The 17,597-nt window shown below is 60.4% G+C and overlaps 1 protein-coding gene and 1 long non-coding RNA gene across 2 annotated transcripts in view; both read right to left on the reverse strand.

Annotated features, from left to right (window-relative positions):
* Positions 1-182: 182 nt before the first annotated feature.
* Positions 183-1,602, reverse strand: LOC138068391 (uncharacterized). Its single transcript, XR_011143197.1, has 3 exons — positions 1,319-1,602; positions 525-684; positions 183-223 (listed from the first exon to the last, which is right to left on the reverse strand). It is a non-coding gene; the product is annotated as an uncharacterized lncRNA (long non-coding RNA).
* Positions 1,603-1,731: 129 nt separating this feature from the next.
* LOC138068522 (maestro heat-like repeat-containing protein family member 2B) overlaps positions 1,732-17,597 on the reverse strand; it is a gene marked incomplete at its 5' end in the record, with an annotated part of 28,674 nt that continues 12,808 nt past the window's right edge. Inside the window, 11 exons of the mRNA XM_068956350.1 lie at positions 1,732-2,805; positions 10,878-11,506; positions 11,600-11,737; positions 11,876-12,279; positions 15,187-15,441; positions 15,704-15,769; positions 16,149-16,271; positions 16,455-16,607; positions 16,754-16,936; positions 17,237-17,383; positions 17,480-17,591. Coding sequence (XP_068812451.1) covers positions 15,322-15,441; positions 15,704-15,769; positions 16,149-16,271; positions 16,455-16,607; positions 16,754-16,936; positions 17,237-17,383; positions 17,480-17,591 — 904 coding nt within the window. The remainder of the gene's footprint in view (positions 2,806-10,877; positions 11,507-11,599; positions 11,738-11,875; positions 12,280-15,186; positions 15,442-15,703; positions 15,770-16,148; positions 16,272-16,454; positions 16,608-16,753; positions 16,937-17,236; positions 17,384-17,479; positions 17,592-17,597) is intronic.

Consider the following 17,597-nt stretch of genomic DNA (forward strand, 5'->3'; position numbering starts at 1 on the left):
TCGCCTGGGCACTGCTGTCCCCCAGGAGAAGCAGGAGCCCCCAACAGGCAGGGGAGGCTTAGGCTGCCTCCAACAGCTCCTGCCTCCTCCCGGGGTGCCGGCACTGGCCTTGGCACCATCTCTCCTGGCCTCTCCCCTCAGCCCGGCCACAAAAGCTCTTTCCCCGGGGACCAGCTACTCACCAGCAGGCGAGCCAGCAGGGCCTGGGGAGCCGGCAGAGGGGCTGCGGGCAGAAAGAAAGGCTGTGTGAGACGCCCAGCCCTGCCGGACCTTGCCCACGCCATGTCCCACGTCCCACACCCCCACGCGGGGCTGCAGGGGACCCCGGCCGCGCCACCTCCACACCGGCCCTGCTGGGCTCCCGTGGCTGAACGGCTGCCGACGAAGGCAGCTCCGGCATGGCAGGAACCAGCCCCTGGACCCCCAGTGAGAGCAGGCTGAGCCCACGCAGGGGGTGCCAGGGACACGCACCGCCCTAATACCACCCAGCCTGGCACAGCGCACCAGGACTTTCTGCTCCCTACCTTGCTCCACAGGCTCCAGGGCCTCGGACGCCACCTCCTCTTCCTCACGCTCTGCGCTCTCCTGTCTCTCGGCCAGGGCACACAGGCAGCGGCAGAGCGGGACCAGCATGCCAGCGTGCTGGGCTGGCACCACATGCCGCAGCAGCCTCGGCCACAGGAGCTGCAGGCAAGAAGCAGGCCGTTGGGCATGCCGGCATTTCTGCCGCTCCCTCCCACTTCCCCTGGCATGGCTGCTCCTCCGGCACCGGCCCAGCCCCTCGGCCTCGGGTCTTTCCTAGCTCAGGAGCTCCGCTCTCGCCCTGGCTTCCTCCTCCACCTTCTCTCCCTCTCGCCCACCCTGCTTCACACCCCTTTCGCCTTCCCTTTGGCTGCCCGGTTGGGGAGAGCTGCCGGCACAGCTCCCCCAGGGGCAGGTCACCCCCCACGGCAAAGGCGCACAGGATCCCTATGGCCCCACCAGCCCCTACATCTCATGTATGGGACGCAGCCAAGACGCGTGCCCAGCGGGGCTTGCGTCAGCCACAGCACGTGCTGAACGAGCAAGTCTGGCCCCAGAGCGAAACCCCAGCTCTTCGCTGCTGCTTTAATGGCTAAGATGGGGGGTCCCAGCGCACACAGGGAAGCCTCGGGCACGCCCAACCCCACCACTCATGCAGCGCACGCACGGAAAGGACGGGCGCGTTGGCGTGAGTCATGCGCGCTCCGCAGCGTGGCAGGGGAGAGGTTCGGGCCACGGGGAAGGCGAGCAAAAGCATCCCCAGGCAAGAAGCAGCGGCAGGCGGAGGACAACTCACTTTGGCCACCCCTCCGGCAGAGACGTCCAGCGTGCCCAGCACGTGCCCGCACAGTCGCTGAACAGCCCTTTCTTCCCGGGCTTCCACTGCACAGAGGCTTCCCCGACGCCTGCGAGACAGAGGTGGGAAACACCCGTCACTGCCCCTTCCCAGGCCCCGCGGTGCCCGGTGAATGCAAGGCCACGCCAGTGCTGCGGAGGATCTGCTGCGCCCGGCTCCCCGCTGCCAGCGACACCCACGGCAGCGCGGCACAGCCGGGACGCGGAAAGCAGCCTGGGTGTCGCGCTCTGCCCTTACCAGTCTGCCCGAGGCCCGGCTGAACTCGCTGAAGATGTGTGCCACCACGTCCCACGCTGAGCAGCCCGGGGCACTGGAGCGCAGCAGCTCCCCGATGAAATGCAGAACTGCCATCTGCACCTGCCACCGAGGCTCCAGTTACCACCCCGGCCCAAAGCCCCAGGGGAGCTGCCTTTGCAGCGCTGCAGCCCTTCTGGCCGGGCCGAGACGACGAGGGTGCAGCAGCAGCCCACGCTCCACCATCGCCACCAGGCTCTCACCCCGGACCCTGCCTTTGCCTGCTGCTACAGCCCCGCCAGGCTCTGCCCCAGGGAAAGGGTGGCTCTGCCCCTGCAGCAGCACCCTCCCTGCCCAAACCAGCTCACCTGGACCGTGGGGTCCCCGCACACAGACTGCACCAACTTTGCAAACAGGGGCAGCTTCTCCCTCGTCTCGGTGGCTGCAAGGGACAAGGAGAGGTGTGCGCTGAGGCCGAGCCCCCATTTCCGGAGGGATTCCTCACAGCTGCCCAGCTTCTCGTGCAAAGCAGGGCCAGACTGCGACATCAGAGGAAGCAGCAGCACCCCGGGGGAACTGCATTTCTCTGGCCTGGGCCACTGACCTGCAGAGCGGACCAGAGCCTGCAGCACTTCCACAGCTGCCACGCGATCAGCCTTGCTCCTGCTCCTCAGCTTGCAGTACAGGAACACGATCGTCTCCTCTGGGCAAATTTGGGCTGCGGGGAAGAAATCACGCTCGCCATTAGCGACCAGCCTCTTCCCACACGGGCAGGTTTGCAAGAGAGCTGCCAGCACACGGCAGCACGGCGCGGCCTCTCCTGCCCTTACCCTGCAGCACAGTGCAGCGGCACAGCTCTGCTTTGTGCTCTGGGCTGGGCGGCTCGATCTCATCACAGAGCTGCGGGAACAAGGTGCCGTTCAGAGAAAGCCGGATCGGCGCAGAGGGATGGAAAGGAGCCGCGCTGTCAGCTCTCGTCTCACGGGCAGCTCCGGGCGCGGACCCACGGCCAAAGCCCAGAGCCCCGGGCGCACGCAGAGCTTTGCAGCAGCTGAGGCTGCCCGGGAGCCGCAGGCCAGCGACGCGGCGTCAGGCCTTACCTGCTGGTGCACAGCAGCGTTGATGGCCAGAAGCTAGGCCCGGGGCACGAGGGTCCGAGCGCCCACCACGGCCTCTAGGAAGTAGCTGAGACTCTGCAAGGCAGCGCAAGAGGGAGAGGGGGACTCTCACCACCAGCTGCCCGGAAAGGGAGGAACCGGCATCGCGGCGAGATGCCGCGGCCTGAGCCCACGTCCAGGGAAAGCCCAGCTCGCACGGGGCTTCTGGCTCTCCCCCCTTGCTGGTTTCTTGCAGCAAGAGCCCGCGAAGCCTCAGGCCCTGGCTCTCGCGCTCGTGCCCAAAGGGGCCGCGGCTCCTCCGGGCACCCCGCAGCTCCCCGACGCCTGCCCGCACCCCCACGGCCCCCGGCCACGCCGCACCCCACGTCACCCCTCACCGTGGTCACCGCCAAGGGCTGCCGCACTTCTCGATACTGGTGCAGCAGCCAGAGGAGCTGCTCCCAGGCACGCTGGCAGTGCTCCTCGGCGTGCAGCAGGACGCCCATCATGGCAGCCGTCACCCCAAGGACGGCCTGCTTGACCTGCCGAGGGACGGCGCCGCGCCGCGGGCTGAGGGTCTCTCCAGCGCTGGCCTGCCCCGGGTGCCCGCCTGCCCTTGCCGCGCGGGGGCTCGGGGCGCTTTCGCGGCCCACCTGCTCCCTTCGACTCCTCGCCCAGCGCCGCCCCGCTGGCCCCGGCCCGTGGCCCCGCGGTGGTGAGAGCAGCGGCGCTCACCTCTTCCTCCTCGCAGCCCCGCCACTTTCGGCTCGCCCAGCGCAGGAGCGGGGAGATGGGGGCGCAGAGCTGGGCGGCCCCCAGGCGAGGGAAGGCACATTTCTCCCGCTGGCCCAAGTACGCGCTGACGCCCCAGCACCACTGCTCCACAGCTGCAGCACCCGGAGGGAGACGGGATGGCAGCAAAGCCTCTGAGCGGCCGGAGACCTGCCTCGCGCCAGGCCCCAGGCCGGCGGGAGGCCCCCGCGCCAGGCCGGCCAGGCCTCGGCTCGGGAGGAGAGCTGGCTCCGGGGAGGCGTCGCGCCACGGCCGGCGACGCCGCGGCCGCAACATGGCCTTCTTCCTGCCCTCTCCCGCCCCCACGCACCGCTGCCTCTGCCCGGCCTCGCCGCCCGCGGCGGCCCCGGCCCCTTCCTCCCCGAGCGGTCGCCCCGCAGCGCCCCCGCAGGGCCCCGGCACCGACACTCACCGCCGCAGCCAGCGCGCAGCAGCCGCCCGCCTCACTCAGCGCGCCACCCAGGGCCGGCAGCGTCGTGGCCGCCAAGGGTGCGCACTGCAGGGCTGCAGAGAGGGCAGGGCGGCGCCTTTGGTCTCCGGCGCGTGCCCCCCTCCAGCCCGGCCCCGAGCGTTTGGGGCAGGGCGAGGAGCTCCTTCTCCCGCCTCTCCCCCACCGTCACCCGGAGCAGCCGGCCGGGGGCCGTACCGCAGCGGGCAGCCAGGTCGCGCAGGGTGACGAGGACAAGCTCCGCCGCCGGCTCCTCCAGGGCCCTCGCGTGGCCCTGCAGCGCCGACACCACGGCAGGCAAGCGGGAACGGGCCAGCGCCACCAGGACGCGGCTCACGGCCGTCCTCGCGGCGGCCCAGCGCCGTCCGCTCAGCATCACCAGCGGCATCAGCGGTTCGGGACGAGGTGCGGCAGGAGGGCAGAGGCGCCGTGGGGTGACACCAGCCCACGGCACCCGGGGAAGCCGGGCGCTGCAGGGAGCCCTTGCAGCCCCGCGGGACGCCCCCCTCCGCCTCACCTCAGCGCCTTGCAGCCAGTCCAAGAGAGAAGTCACAACGGCGGCAAAGGTAGCCGTGGCCCCAGGGACAGAGCCAGCCGCCCTGCCGCCGTCCTCGCCCCGCGCAGGTCCCGACCAGCGACCTACACGAGGCAAGAAACCTGCAAGGAGAGCAGCGGAGGGCTTGCACCGCTTTGGCAGCGGCAGGGATGGCCCCGAGTCAGGGCAAACGTCTGCCCAGCTGGAGGGCGGGGCGACTGGAGGGGCTGGTGGGGCCGGCTCGGCGCCGCCTGGAGAAGAGCAGCCCGGGGGCAGCTTGGGGCTGGCCCCAAGCGCGTGACCCCGGCTCTCCCCGAGCCGGCCGCGCGGGCGCCAGCAGCTCCCCGTCCCCCCCCCCCCCAACAACGGGCCAGCGGGGCGCCCAGCGTGGTGCCGGCCCCCACCTCGCAGCGCTCGCAGCACCCCCATCGCGGCAGGACTCCCCAGACTCTCACTCTTTCTCTCTTGCTTTCTTGCTTGCCCTCCCTCTCTCCTTCTCCCATCCCTTCTCTCCCCCTTCCTCCCTCTGTCTTTCTCTGCCTAAGCCTGGCCCTAATCTCAGGTGGGGCCTGAACCTGAGCCCACCAGGCCCTTTTCTGGCCTGAACAAAACCAGGTGTGCTGGGAGCAAGGCTGGTGCAGCCCTGCATTGCCTTTGGCAGGCCCTTTGCAGCCCCTCTCCATGTGGGGCTCCACACTCTCTCTCCCCCCTAACCCGAGGCCTAGCCCTCACCTGGACTCCTCTTCCCTGCTGCAGAGGTGCCGCTGGTCTGGAGACCCCCAAGGAAAATGCGGGCCATGCTGCCCATGTGCTGGGCTGCCCCTGCAGCCTGACAGAGGGTCCTGTGGCCACGGCCCTGCCTGCTGCCCCTTCCTGGGCTGCTGCTGCTCGCCCACGAGCTCCTGCAGCTGCTTTGGTTTCTCCAAAGTCAGCCTTGGGGAGCTGACCCCCGAGGTCAGTCTTTCCCTTTTCTTCTCTTTTCCCCCTTTCCCTTTTCTTCTTGTGTATTTATTCCTCAATATTTCTTCTAGATTTCTTCTTCTCTTTCTTCTTCTACTTCTCCTTCTTTCTTTTTCTTTCTCTGTCACTCTTTCTCCCTTTTCCCTTTCTCCATCTCCCTTTCTCATTCCATTTTTTTCTTTCCCTCTGTCCCTCTCTCTCCTGTTTCTCTCTCCCATGTTCTTCCCCTCTTGTTCTCTCTAGTCTGCCCTCACTCTTTTCCTTTCTCCTTCTTTCTTGTTCCTTCTCTCTCCCTTTTCTTTTTTCTTTCTCTTCTCTCTTGTTCTCTCTCCTTTTCTCTGCCCCATCTCTTTCTCTATAATTCTCACTCACTTCTTCCTCACTTTTTCCTCTTTTCTCCCTTTCATTCCTTATTCCTTTCCCTCCCCTTTTCTCCCTCCTTCTCTTCTCTCTCCCTCCTCATTCTCTTTCCGTTTCCCTCTGTTTCTCAGCATCTCTCTTGCTCTTTCCTACTCCCCCTCTCTCCTTATTTCTCTCGCTCTCCCTCTTCTTCCTCTCCCTTTTTTTCTTGCTCCTTCTCCCTCTCTCCCCCTCCTTTGCTCTCTCTTGCCTTCTCTCCCCATCTCTTTCCCTCTTTCCCTGTCCCTCTTTCTTTCTCCTTCTCTTCTTCACTCTTCCTCTCTTTCTTTCTCTGCCACCCTCTTTCTCCCTCTACCTCCCTCTCACTTTCTCTCTTGTTCTCTCCTCTCCTTCTCTGTTCTTCTCTCCCTCCCTCTTTTTGCCTCCTTCTCCCTCGCTGTCTTCTCTTGCTCTTTCTCTTCCTCTCCTTCCGCATTGCTCTTCTTCTCTCGCTCTCTCCCTCTCCTCTCCCACTTTCTTTCTTCTTTTTTCCTCTCTCCTTCACTCTTGTTCTCTCACTTTCTCTCTCTCCCTCTGTCTTTCTCTACCTCACTTTCTCTCTTTCCCTGGTCTCTCTTCTTCCTCTCCTAGCTGGCCATCCTTCTTTCCCCTTCTGCCTTGCCCTCCTTTGGCCTCTCTCTCCTTCTCCCTTTCATTCCTTCAACTCTTTCTCTCCCTTTCTGCCTTTCTCTTAGTCTCCCTCTTGCTCTCTTTCCCTCTCTGTCTCTCTCTCACCCCCTTCTTCCCATTTCTTCTTCTTTCTCTCCCCCTTTTCCTCCCTTCCTCCCTTTTTCCCTCTGCCTTTTCCTTTTCCCCCCACTTTCTCTCCTGCTTTCTTTTTCCCCCGTCTCTTGTTCTCTCTTCTTTCTCATTCTTTCTCTGTTTCTCCATTTCTCCCTCCCTCTTTCTCTCCCTCTTTTCCCACTTTCCCTTTCTCTTTCTTTGCTGCCCGCTTTCTCTCTCTCCTCTCTCTCTCTTTCTTCTTTTCCCTCTCTCCCCTACTTTGTCTCCTCCTTTCTCCCTCGGTCTCCCTGCAGAGCGGCTCCTGCGGCACGCGAGCTCCCTGTGCTGGTGAGGGCTGGGGCCAGGGATCTCTGGGGGACCAAGTGCCCTGCGCCCTGGGGAGGGGGATTTCTGGCAGGGAGGAACAGCAGTCGCCTGTTCAGTTGTTCCTCCTCTTCAGATGGAGCTTCCTGTGTTTCAGTTTGTGCCCGTTGCCCCTCATCCTGTCACTGGGCAAACTGACAAGCCTGGCCCCAGCCTCTTTACAGCCTCCCTTCAGATATTTCAACACCTTGCTAAGATGCCCCCTCTGTCTTCCCTTCTCCAGGCTGAAGTCCCAGCTCTCTCAGCCTTTCCTCATATGGGAGATGCCGGGCTGGACAGAGGGGCCCAGACCCCCCGCCCCAGAGGGTGGCTCCTGTGCAGTCACGTGGCTGCACTCCTGCGGGGACATGCAGGAGTATTTTTCTGCTCCTTCCTATCATCCTAATCAGAGCAGCCCCCAGGCAGTAACTGCACCGCAGGCATCGCCAGCCCGCTTGCACTTTGCCCGTTGTTTCTCTTGGAGGAAGGGAACACCACGTCCTGTGGGTCTGCTCATACCCCCAGCAGCTGGTACGCTGGCTTTCACGCTCGTCTTCCATTTGTTTCTAATCGAACTACTTCCTGGGAGTTCAACCCAGTTTGACTGACTCTCCTTAAGTGTTTTAGTACTACCAGAGTGGTACTTTATTCACCACTTGCTCACCAAAAAGCAACCCTCCTGGTAGGCTCCACATTTCTTTCCTTTTCTGACTGGGCACTTCTCTCCCACAGGCTCCATTCTAGGTAATGTAACTTGAAAGACCCATGTACAATAATCAAGTCACTTCAGGGTCCCTCTTAAGATTGCAATATTTTAATAAGAACAGTTCATACAAGTAACTCACTTCCGTACAATCATGGAGTACAAAAGCTTCCCTGTCTCTAGGTACTATAGGTACTACTGCTCAGCCTTAAATATCTCTACAAACTCTTTAGATCGGTCATCGGGCATGTCGCACTCCTTACTAAAAAAAAAAACAAAAAAACAAAACAAAACAAACAAACAAAAAAAGGGCACAGTAACAATGACACAAAGGTTATTCTACTAAAATTTAACAGCAGATGCTAATCAGGAAAAGCCTTTCATCTAAGTGGCTTCCTGACTCCTGTTCTTAACACCTGCCTCACTTGTGACAGTTAAAACAGACAGTAGCCTCCAACTGCCCTTCAGGTTCCACCATAGTCTCATGGACAAGGTACTGACAACTTGGGACCTAGCCGCCTAAATCCCTTGAGCAGGCCAGCACACTTCTCGCTTACGCACAGATTTTTATCCCGTTACTCGTATGAGCGCTCTCCTCTCCCGCTTGGGAAAACATCTACTCCTGGAGACTCTTGTACTAGCCGAACTAGCGGGAGCAACTCAACAGCTAAACAGCAATTCACTTGGCCCCACCAGCACATTCCCCATGTCAAAGGAGGCCTGCAGTTGTGAACAACAGTGACGTTTAAGCGACGGCAGAGAAAACAGCGCTGCTGATGTCTTTGGACCAACAGAAAGCTCTTTAGAAATGTTTCCACAGGAAAATGCTGATAAGCGGTCTTTCTACAAGGGGCTTTGTTACCCTGGCTTTTTCAGGAGAGCTCAAGCACTGCTTTTGGTAAAACGTTTTTACAAGCCCCAAACCAGCCTGCTGCGGCCTGAAACTGCTCTGGCACGGCCTGGAAGCTGCCCTGCCATGCCTGAAACCGGCCCACCGGGCCTGGACCCAGGCTACCGCAGCCCAGCTCAAAGTCACCCCCACCACCAACTCCAAAACCCCTCTCTCCTCACCCTGCAACTCCTCCCTCCGCTGAGCCCAAAACCACTCCCCTCCAGCCTGTTGCATGTTTGTAACACTGGTTTACAGCAGACAACTTGAACACCACAAACCCCAGGACAACAAGCGGTTTTAGTTAGTAGCCTGCAGCTGGGCAGGGAAAGAGCACTGGAGGCTGCCCAAAGGCAGCACCACAACTCGGGGAGGGAAGCAGAGCATTTCAGAGCATGACCGAGGAAGAGGCACAAAGCCCACAGAGCACAGGGACGCCTAGGGGAAATGGCCTCCCATTCTCTGAGTTGCCCCAGGCACCCTGCAGCACAGACCTGGCTGGCAGCAGAACCAGAGACCCAGACTTCTCCCTTGAGGCAGGCCTGACAAATGAAGGTTTTCCAACAGATGACCAATATCAGAAAGGCCCAGCAGGGAGCACAGATTTTGTTAGCTCAGTGCTCTCAAGGCAGCCCTTGAATTTGCTTGCTTGTTCCCTCATCATACCTTAGGGCCTGGGGTCTCTGGGAAAGCTTTCAGCTCCACAGGAGGCTGAGCTGGGGCCCCCTAAAAGGGAGGGCTAAACATGGGGCAGGGCCTCCAGGGGCAGGAGGCTGCACACTCTGGAGAAACACAGCTCTGACATGCTGCGCTGGAGCTACCCAGGCTCTGCCTTCCCTGGCCAGCATTACTGGTAATTAGGTAACCAAAGACAGAGAAATGCCATCTCTATCTTCTGAAGGGGTTGCGGAGGGCCTTGGAAATACACTTTGCTGCTATAACTGCGTGAGACTCTGCTCCACGCTTACCGAGGGTCAAACAGTTTCCATTTAAAAAAAAAAAAAAACAGCTCTGCAGGCATGCAGCTCCAAGGCCAAAAGAACCCACTCCACCAGGGCACAGCTGCTCAGGGAAACACAAAGAGCCCCTGAGCAAGCCTCCTTGGCTTCCTTTTGGTTTTCCCCTCTCTCATTTAGGCTTCTTAAGCTGGTGACAAGTAGTCAGAACTGACTGGGCTCTCCTGCCAAAAAGGCTTTCACAGCTCACCCAACACCTGAAAGCTGCACCTAGCCTATACCTTCACTGGGCAAGCACCACTCCTTCAGGGACTCAGGAGGCAACCTCAGGAAGAAACTTCCACCCAAGCTTACCAAGCCTCCTGCTCTGCACAGGCAGAACAGACCTGTGCCCACCAGGCTTGGAAAGAGTCCCAGGCTTAGTGCAAGGCAAATTCATATCACCCACCCAAGCTGAAGAGTCTCCTTTCAGAAGCTAGTGGCCTTCAAGAAGACACTTAAGCACACCGCTAGGAGTCCAAATGGGCACGCCAGAGGTGTCCCGAGCAAGGCTGAAGCGGGACACAGCTGCTTTCCTTCGCCAGGAAACCCCCAGGCTGGGCTGCAGCAGCCTCCTTGCCTGCCCTGGGGACACTGTGCTAGGAACTGCTGCTGGCAGCCTGCAAACACAAACACGGGTGCTCCCACATTAGCGGCCCTGGGGGGCAACAGCCTGCAGGCATCATGCTGCAGCAGAAAAGCCTCTCAGCTGCACCAAGAGCTACGAGGTTAAGGAAAGCACTCCCAATATGACACTGACTCGGCCCAAAGCTGCTTCAAAAGCCAAGTGTGCTCAGGGCAACCTCTCCGCTCTCCCCTCAACAGGCTCCCCCAAGTGCATGGCACAGGCAGCCAGGTGGCCACGCCTGCTGCTGCCCACCACACAGCCCCATTCACCTCCAGCGCCTTCATTTCCCCAGCGCCACCTTGGGCACCACCACCTCTTCCTTGCTCCCCAGGCACTGCTGAGTGGTGGCCATCTGCTGCTGGTATCGCTTCTGTGCTTGGCCACCACCTGGCACCTGCCCTCCCCTGAGGGGCCGAGAGCCCGGGCCCTCCACAGGGCCAGGACTTGCCCTCCCCTCCCTGTGCCAAAACGCTCCACAGTCACCACGCGCCCTGCAACCGCCCCACACCAACCCTCAACAGCCGCCACGTGCCTCAGCCACCTCGCTTTAATGGCTGCCACGCACTGCGGGCACCTGCTGTAACAGGTACCTGGTGGGTGAAACGTGACCCATTGCCCATGCAGTGATTTAGGAGCAGGTCTTCATACCAGCTCTTCTCACAGAGCTTGTGGTTTTTTTTTTCTCCTGTTAATGGAGAAGGATTTACAGGTGCAGAGAGAAGAGCCTACTCACCAGCAGGCAGTTGAAATGCTCAGTGACCTTGCCTTCCTAAGGGTCTTATTTTGCCCTTGAGCAGCTGAGGTTTCTGTCCCCTTCAGAGGGAGCTCAGCCCAGGAGTCAAGAGGAAATTCAGTGGTGAGCTGCCTCGTAAACATGTCTGGGGAGAACTTCCGTCGTGTCCTCAGGCAGCCTTTGTGGCAGTGGAGGGGGAGGCTCTGTGTCCTTGGCACAGGTGCCACCAAATGCCTGAATTGTTCACCCACCTGAGAGGCAGCTTGAAGAGGGTGCCAGCTGATGGTGGGTTACAGGACTGGGCCTGCTCAGAAGGTGTGCAGTTATTGGCAGTGGTGCAGTCTGGCTGGTCCTTGTGGGGCTAGTGTCTTCTGCTGCTGCTCCCCACTGCTGCCTGTGTCCTTGACTTCTGGGTGCAAGAGAGCTGGGGCAGCTTCTTGCAATGAATGCTGGCACACTCCCTCAGCAATCTGGTGAGGTACTCCAGAGGCACATGCTCACCCAGAGGGGCCTCCCCTTTGTCTCTGCCTTCTTCAGGCCACTCCGCAAGCACTCGTGTCCATCGCAGCCACAGTCCCTGGCGCTGCAGTCCAAAAGCATCCCCGTTATCACCAGTGCCACTAAAATTGCTTTTCAAAAAAAAAAAATTTTTTTTCTTTTATTCTGTGGCAAGTGAACGGCCAGAGGTGGCTGTTCAGTGCTGTTCAAACTCAGTGAGGTACCTAGGGTTAATCCCACTTCTGTGGCATGCTCCTCGTGCAAGGTTTAGGCACTCTGCTCCTGTGCAAGCTGAAGGCTCTGTTGTTCGTGGGGGGCAGGAGGGAGCCCTGGATAGGCAGTTCTTCAGCTTGTTCTTTCGCCTGTTAAGGACAAGATACGATGTACGCGTGCTCTGCGAGTTGCTTGTGTGTCAAATGAGCCCTTATTAGAGGCAGGTATAGCGGGGTTTTTTAATGCCAGTGCCTAAAAAGAAATGGGGTTTTGTGGGTGTGACTGACCCGAAGGTGTTTGGTGGAGGATGGTATGTTTCTCCTGGAGATCTTGGATTCCTGTCCAGGCCAGGAAGTTGTTGCTCTCGGATACATGATGGTGTGTGCTGGAGAGCCTCAGTGTGAGGAGGGATGCTGTGTAGGAACCCAGAGGAGCAGGCCAAAGCAGCTAGGGGCCAAAGAGAACCATCTCCGAAGCTGCTTGCTTGGGGGACAGCAGATGCGTGGGTCCGTTTGCCACCAGCCTCGTGGCAGGAACACTATCCAGCCCCTCCACGCTGGGCTGGGTTGCTCTTGGCAGCGTTGTGTCCTGGGGACGGTAACAGGGCAGCAGCTGCAGGGCTGTTGCCAGTGGTATGCCTGCTGTGTGCACGTGTGTCATCTTCAGGCAAGCAGGGGAAGGAAGAGGAAAGCTGGAGGATGGCAATAAATTGGGAAGATGCCTTAGCACTTACCTAAAAACACGTCCTCTTCAGTGGTTGTATCTCTTGGTTTTTCGTTCTTGGTCCCCCTAACGCACACCGAGGCCCCCGTTGTTGCTGGGAAGGGTGAGCACCCAAGGGTGCAAGACACTCAGCCTCGTGTGCAAAGGAGGCCTGAGCTTTGGTGGTAGTGGCTCTCCTTACTTGTGCAGTGTGTGACAAGGCACGTGAGGTTGTAAGGTTCTTGCAAGGGATGTGAATCATGAGCACACAGGCCTTGGCAGGGCAGGCCACAGTCTGGTAATCTGTCTCAGAAACACTGGGCTATGTTGTGCTGTTTGGGCCTGAATTCATGAGCTAGCAGCTAATTGGTTAATAACCTGCAGCAGTCTGCCCCCCTCCCCTCCCTGACTACAAGAGTGACCTCTGAGGGACTCAGCATATCCCTGGTCAAACCACCTGGTGAACCTGTGAGGTGTGAATGGACAGGGAGATTCTGTGGTAACCACCTCCCATCTGTCAATCATAGTGAAGGGGCTGGAATATGCACATAAAGGGTTAGAACATACCTTCCTGATTGGCTAAAGGCCACATGCCCTAATTTGCATCAGCCTATAGAAAGAGAGTGGGGGGGGGGGGGGGTGAGGGGGACCTTGAGGTGAGCAGCTGGAGAGTGGGGGAGGTTTGGGGTGGAGGAGCCCCAGTGGCCTTTCTGAAGGCTTGAAGGAGCTTGGCAGCCTTTTTAAAGGCCGGGCTCCAGCTGAAGACATCAGGAGCAGGGGAATCATTGATGACCACAAGAGGGCCTGAATGGTGGTAGCTGACCACTGTCCCCTAACAGGGCCTTGCTCTGCCTCTTCCCCCTCAAGTCAGGCTGCTGGCTGGGACCACCATTGAATCTGACACCCAGGAGACCCCTCTCTGGGGGGCAGGCACATAAGTGTGGGTGTACCACTTCTTGAGGGTGTGGGTTTGAAGCTCCATTCTCATAACAACCTGAGACCAGTAGGGCCTTAGTGAGGTTCAGCTCACCCCTTGCCTATCAGGTGGCATGTTGTGCAGGTGTGACCCGATAGACCATCCTACTCTTTACTGTGCACTCTCTTGCTCTGTCTGTCTTCCTTTTTGGGGGTATGGGGATCTTACTTTTGAGCTAGCTAATAGAACAATGTAAGCCCTAGATATGTGGTATCTAAATGAGTTATTTGTGAATAAGTTGTTAGTGTTGTCACTCCTTCTTGCTTATTTGGAGAATCTCTGTAGACCTATGCACTCAGTAAAGCTCCCATCAGCCCCCAGGAACCTGTTAGTTGTGAGTGGTTAATGAAGTTGTTGAAGAGGCCTTTTGCTTGGCTCAGGCATGCTTCTTCATCCAACAGCACCATAAGCTTTCCAGGTGTTGTGCAACTGTTGACTCACTGCTGACTAATTGAACTAACTGAGCAATTAGCTTAGGAATGGTGGCTTGATATTGACTCCCTGGTCAATAGTGCTTCAGTACCTAGAAGCTAATTGCTTAAGTAGTGCTGAAAGTACTGGAGAAATGTTGAATAAATGCTGGACTTGGACAAGGGTGTGACCCCCCCCCCCCCCGTCTCCCCCAAAAGAACAGTTTCTGGCATGAAAGCATCTCAATGGGAGGTTTGTCCTGGTGCATGCTGGTCTCCTTGCCCTCTGGGTGCTTGCAGATGGACCCCCACCCCACCTCGAGGAGGGTCCATGCACCCTGTCCCCCACCTCAAAAAGGGCCCCCTCAGCCTCTGCTTTGGGGCTGGAAATGCCGGAGCTTGCCTCTGTTTCCAAGTCCCCACAAGGCAGGACTTAGCCCCAGTTTCCAGCCACAGAATCAGCCACCTCAGCCTCTGTTTGCGGACCCCAAAAGGCAGGACTTAGCCTCTCTTTTGGAGCCCAAAAGGCAGGACTCCTTCACCTGTTCTTGTGCTTGAAAACAGGGAAGCTTGAACACCAAGCTTCCCTTGGTGGCCCTAAAAACACAGCACTCGGCCTCTGCTTTTAGTCCCCACAACAGGCACCCTTGCCTCTGTTCTCAGAGTCCCAAAAACACAGGACTTGGTCTCTGTTTCTGGAGCTGGAAAACCTTGGACTCTGCTTGGAGGATGCGAAAGGGCCAACTACGCCTCCATTCCAGGCCCCCAAAACAGAGGCCTTAGTCGCTGTCTGCAACCACAAGCACAGCAAACTTAAAAGCCTCTGTTTCTGGCCCCCAAAATGCAGGACTTGGCCTGTCTTCAGACACAAAGGCAGCCAACTAAGGCTCCCTTTCTGGGCCTCAAAGTGGCCTAACTAGCCTGGGTTTGTGGCCCCAGGAACCCAGGATTTAGGCCCCCTTTAGGGCTCAGAAGTGGGGAACTTGCTCTCCGTTCTCAGCCAGAAACACAGCCAGCTCAGCCCCTGCTGCTGAGCTCCACAATGCCTCCCCAAGTCTCTGGTGGTGGCCCCCAAACCTCACCACTTCCTGCCTGCCCTGGCACCTGGCCCCCAAAGCCCCTGCCGTCGGGCTGCAAGTGCAGGGCTTGGGGCAGCAGCCTCCACCTGGGATGGCCCTGGGTGGCTCTGGGCTGTGCTTAGGGCCAGGGCCGGGGCGTCCCTGCTGGGAGGGCCCGGCCCCGGGTGTGGGGCAGCCTGGGGGCGTTGGGCTTGGGCCCTTCAGCCTTTATTCCCTGGCCTGGCCCCACTCCCAGCCCTGGGAGAGCGGCCCTGCCCCCTTCCCCTCTGCAGCCCCACTCACCCCCAGGGGCTCCCAGTGCCCCTCAATCCCTGCAGCCCCCACTCGCCCCTTGGGCCCTCCGCTCGCCCCGGGGCCCCTCTCAGCCTCAGGCCCCCCCTTACCCCACTGTCCCCAGTGGCCTCTCCAGTGTCTGCAGTGCCCTCCCTCACCCCATCTCTCTGCTTCCCATGGCCCCAGGCAGGGCCCCAGGCTGGGCCGGGGGCACTGGGGCCACATCCTGGGGGCAGCAGGGCCGGGGCCGGCGCAAGACCCCCACAGAGCCTGGAAACAAGCTGGCGCCTTCCTCATGCGGATGGAGCTTTATTGTCCTCCAGCCTCGGGCTACTGGGGCCCCCGGCACGGGGCACCGCTGCTGCCGCCAGCCACGCACGGGGGGGCCTTGGCGTGCCACTGCCTCTGCTGAGCTGCAATGACACCAGAGGGAGGCACCGTGGGTGCTCGGCTGCTGTTTCCCCATGGCCCCCCATGGCCTCCGGAGCTCCACAGTGCTCAGCTGGGGGCAGCTGTCCTGGTCAGGAGCCTGGGGGCTGTGCAAGTCCTCTCTCCCCATTCCACACCCCCCCCCGCCCCCCCCACTTTCGGCACCAGCCACCCTGGCCTGGTGCTCGCGGGGCCTCTGGACACCTCCCCAGGACGTGGGGTGGGAGCTCGGTCTCTGTCACCTACCTCCCCACAAGAACGCCAGGTCCCATCGCTGGAGCCACTCAGCTGGCGCTGTGTCCAGGATGATGCCTGGCACATGGGGAAGTGCAGCCATCAGGGCATGGCCCCAGTCCCAAACCCAGCTCCAGCCCTGAAGCCCAACCCCGGCCCCGACCCGAGGGACGTGACCGGGAGCAGCGCGACAGCCCTGCACTGCCTCTCACCCAGGACAGTGACGGCTGTCACCTGCGACGCCTGGCAGCTCCCCATGCAGCAGCTCCGGGCTGTGCTGAAGAGCCTCTCCAGCAGCGCGGGGCAGTCTTGGGCCTAGGGCAGAGCAGGCACGTGGGAGCTCATCTCTGGCTCCAAGCGCCACCCGCTCCCGGGTGCCCTGCAGCCGGCACAGGAGCCACAGGGCAGCCACCCGCCCGCCTGCAGGGACGCAGGCCCCAGTGCAGAGCTCGCTCACCAGGTGACTGCAGATCTCGTCCTGCAGCTCGGCCGCGCTCAGCCCAGCGCTCGTGGCAATGCGCCTCCGCACCCTCTTTGACCCCAGAAACGGGGCGCACAGGTGGAGAGCACCCTTGCACGCCTGGAAAAGAGCATTGGCCCGTCACAGGGACGCTGAGCGCCTGCCCGCAGCACCAAGGGAGGGAGAAACCTCGCTGCCGCGCTGTCAGCGAGGGCCTGCAGAGACACCAGCAACAGCAGCACCACAGCTCTGCTGGCACCACAGGGCTTTCTGCAGATCTGCAGATAGCAGAAAGCTGCTTACATCGGAGACAGCTGGGGCTGGGTCCCGCAGGTGCAGCACAAGGCTGGGAAACACTTCCTCCACCTCTCTGCTGAAACTGGACCTCCTCCCTGAGGCAGACGAGGCCAGAGTCCCATAGAGGGTGAAGGCCAAGCGACGCAGCACCTCTTCCTCCTGCGAACAAAAAAGCCTATGTGGCAGGTGCTAACAAGGGTGCCGCCTACAAACCCCTTGGCACTAGCGCGGCACTGCCCACAGGGGGATGGCAGCCCCAGGACGGCTCTTGCCTGCCCAACATGAGAACGAGTGGCTTCACTTACCGCCCCCAGGAACGCCCGGGTGGACCTGGCGATGTCTGCCAGGGCAGAGCCCACGGCACTCGCCTTCAGCTGCCCCAGCACCTTCACCAGCGCCAGCAGGCTCTCGGCAGCCACCTCCGCACCGGCCACATCCTCCAGGCCCCTGCACAGCACCTCCACCACGGCCGCCCTGTGCCTCCGCAGCTGCAGAGCGACAGGTGCACAAGCTGCTCACTATCCCTGCCTCCCACCGCTGCCCTTCACCATGGCGCCAAGGGCTGCACTTGCTCGAGCAAGCCCAGAGCAACCCCCTGCCTGAGGAGCCCCGCTTTGCATCCACTTTCCCCTTTGCTACCCTGCTGACATCAGAGCGAGGAGCGCGGCCTTAGCACAGCCCCACGTCTGCCTCTGCTCGTCTCTCCAGGCTCCGCAAGCCCCGCACACCTCTCCACTGGCACCTCTTGAGTTCGGACTGTGCTCAGAGCGCAGAAAAGGCCGTCTCACCTTTGTGGGTGCTCCACTGGCCATGTTGCCCACGCCTCTCATGGCCATTTGCCGCACGGTGTTGATGGGGTCACGTGATCTTTCTAGTAGGGCCTTCAGCAGGGGCTTCAGGAGCTTCGTCTTCTCCACCAGATGGTCCTTCACCAGCTGCAATAAAGCCACGGGGCTGCTAGCATCGGGACGCCATTCACGCCAGGCAAGACAGGACCCCTCCGAGCCCTCCCTGCCCTCCTGCTGCCTCACCTCAGCAAAGAAAGCCGTGGCCGTGAGCCGCAGGTTTGCCGAGGGTGAACCCAGCCACGGGAAGAGGCTCTGCACCAGGCGCTGCGGGACAAGCTCTGCGCGGATCAGCACGCTGCGC

Source organism: Struthio camelus, chromosome 10 (genome assembly GCF_040807025.1).
Source record: "Struthio camelus isolate bStrCam1 chromosome 10, bStrCam1.hap1, whole genome shotgun sequence".
Taxonomy (NCBI): Eukaryota; Metazoa; Chordata; class Aves; order Struthioniformes; family Struthionidae; genus Struthio; species Struthio camelus.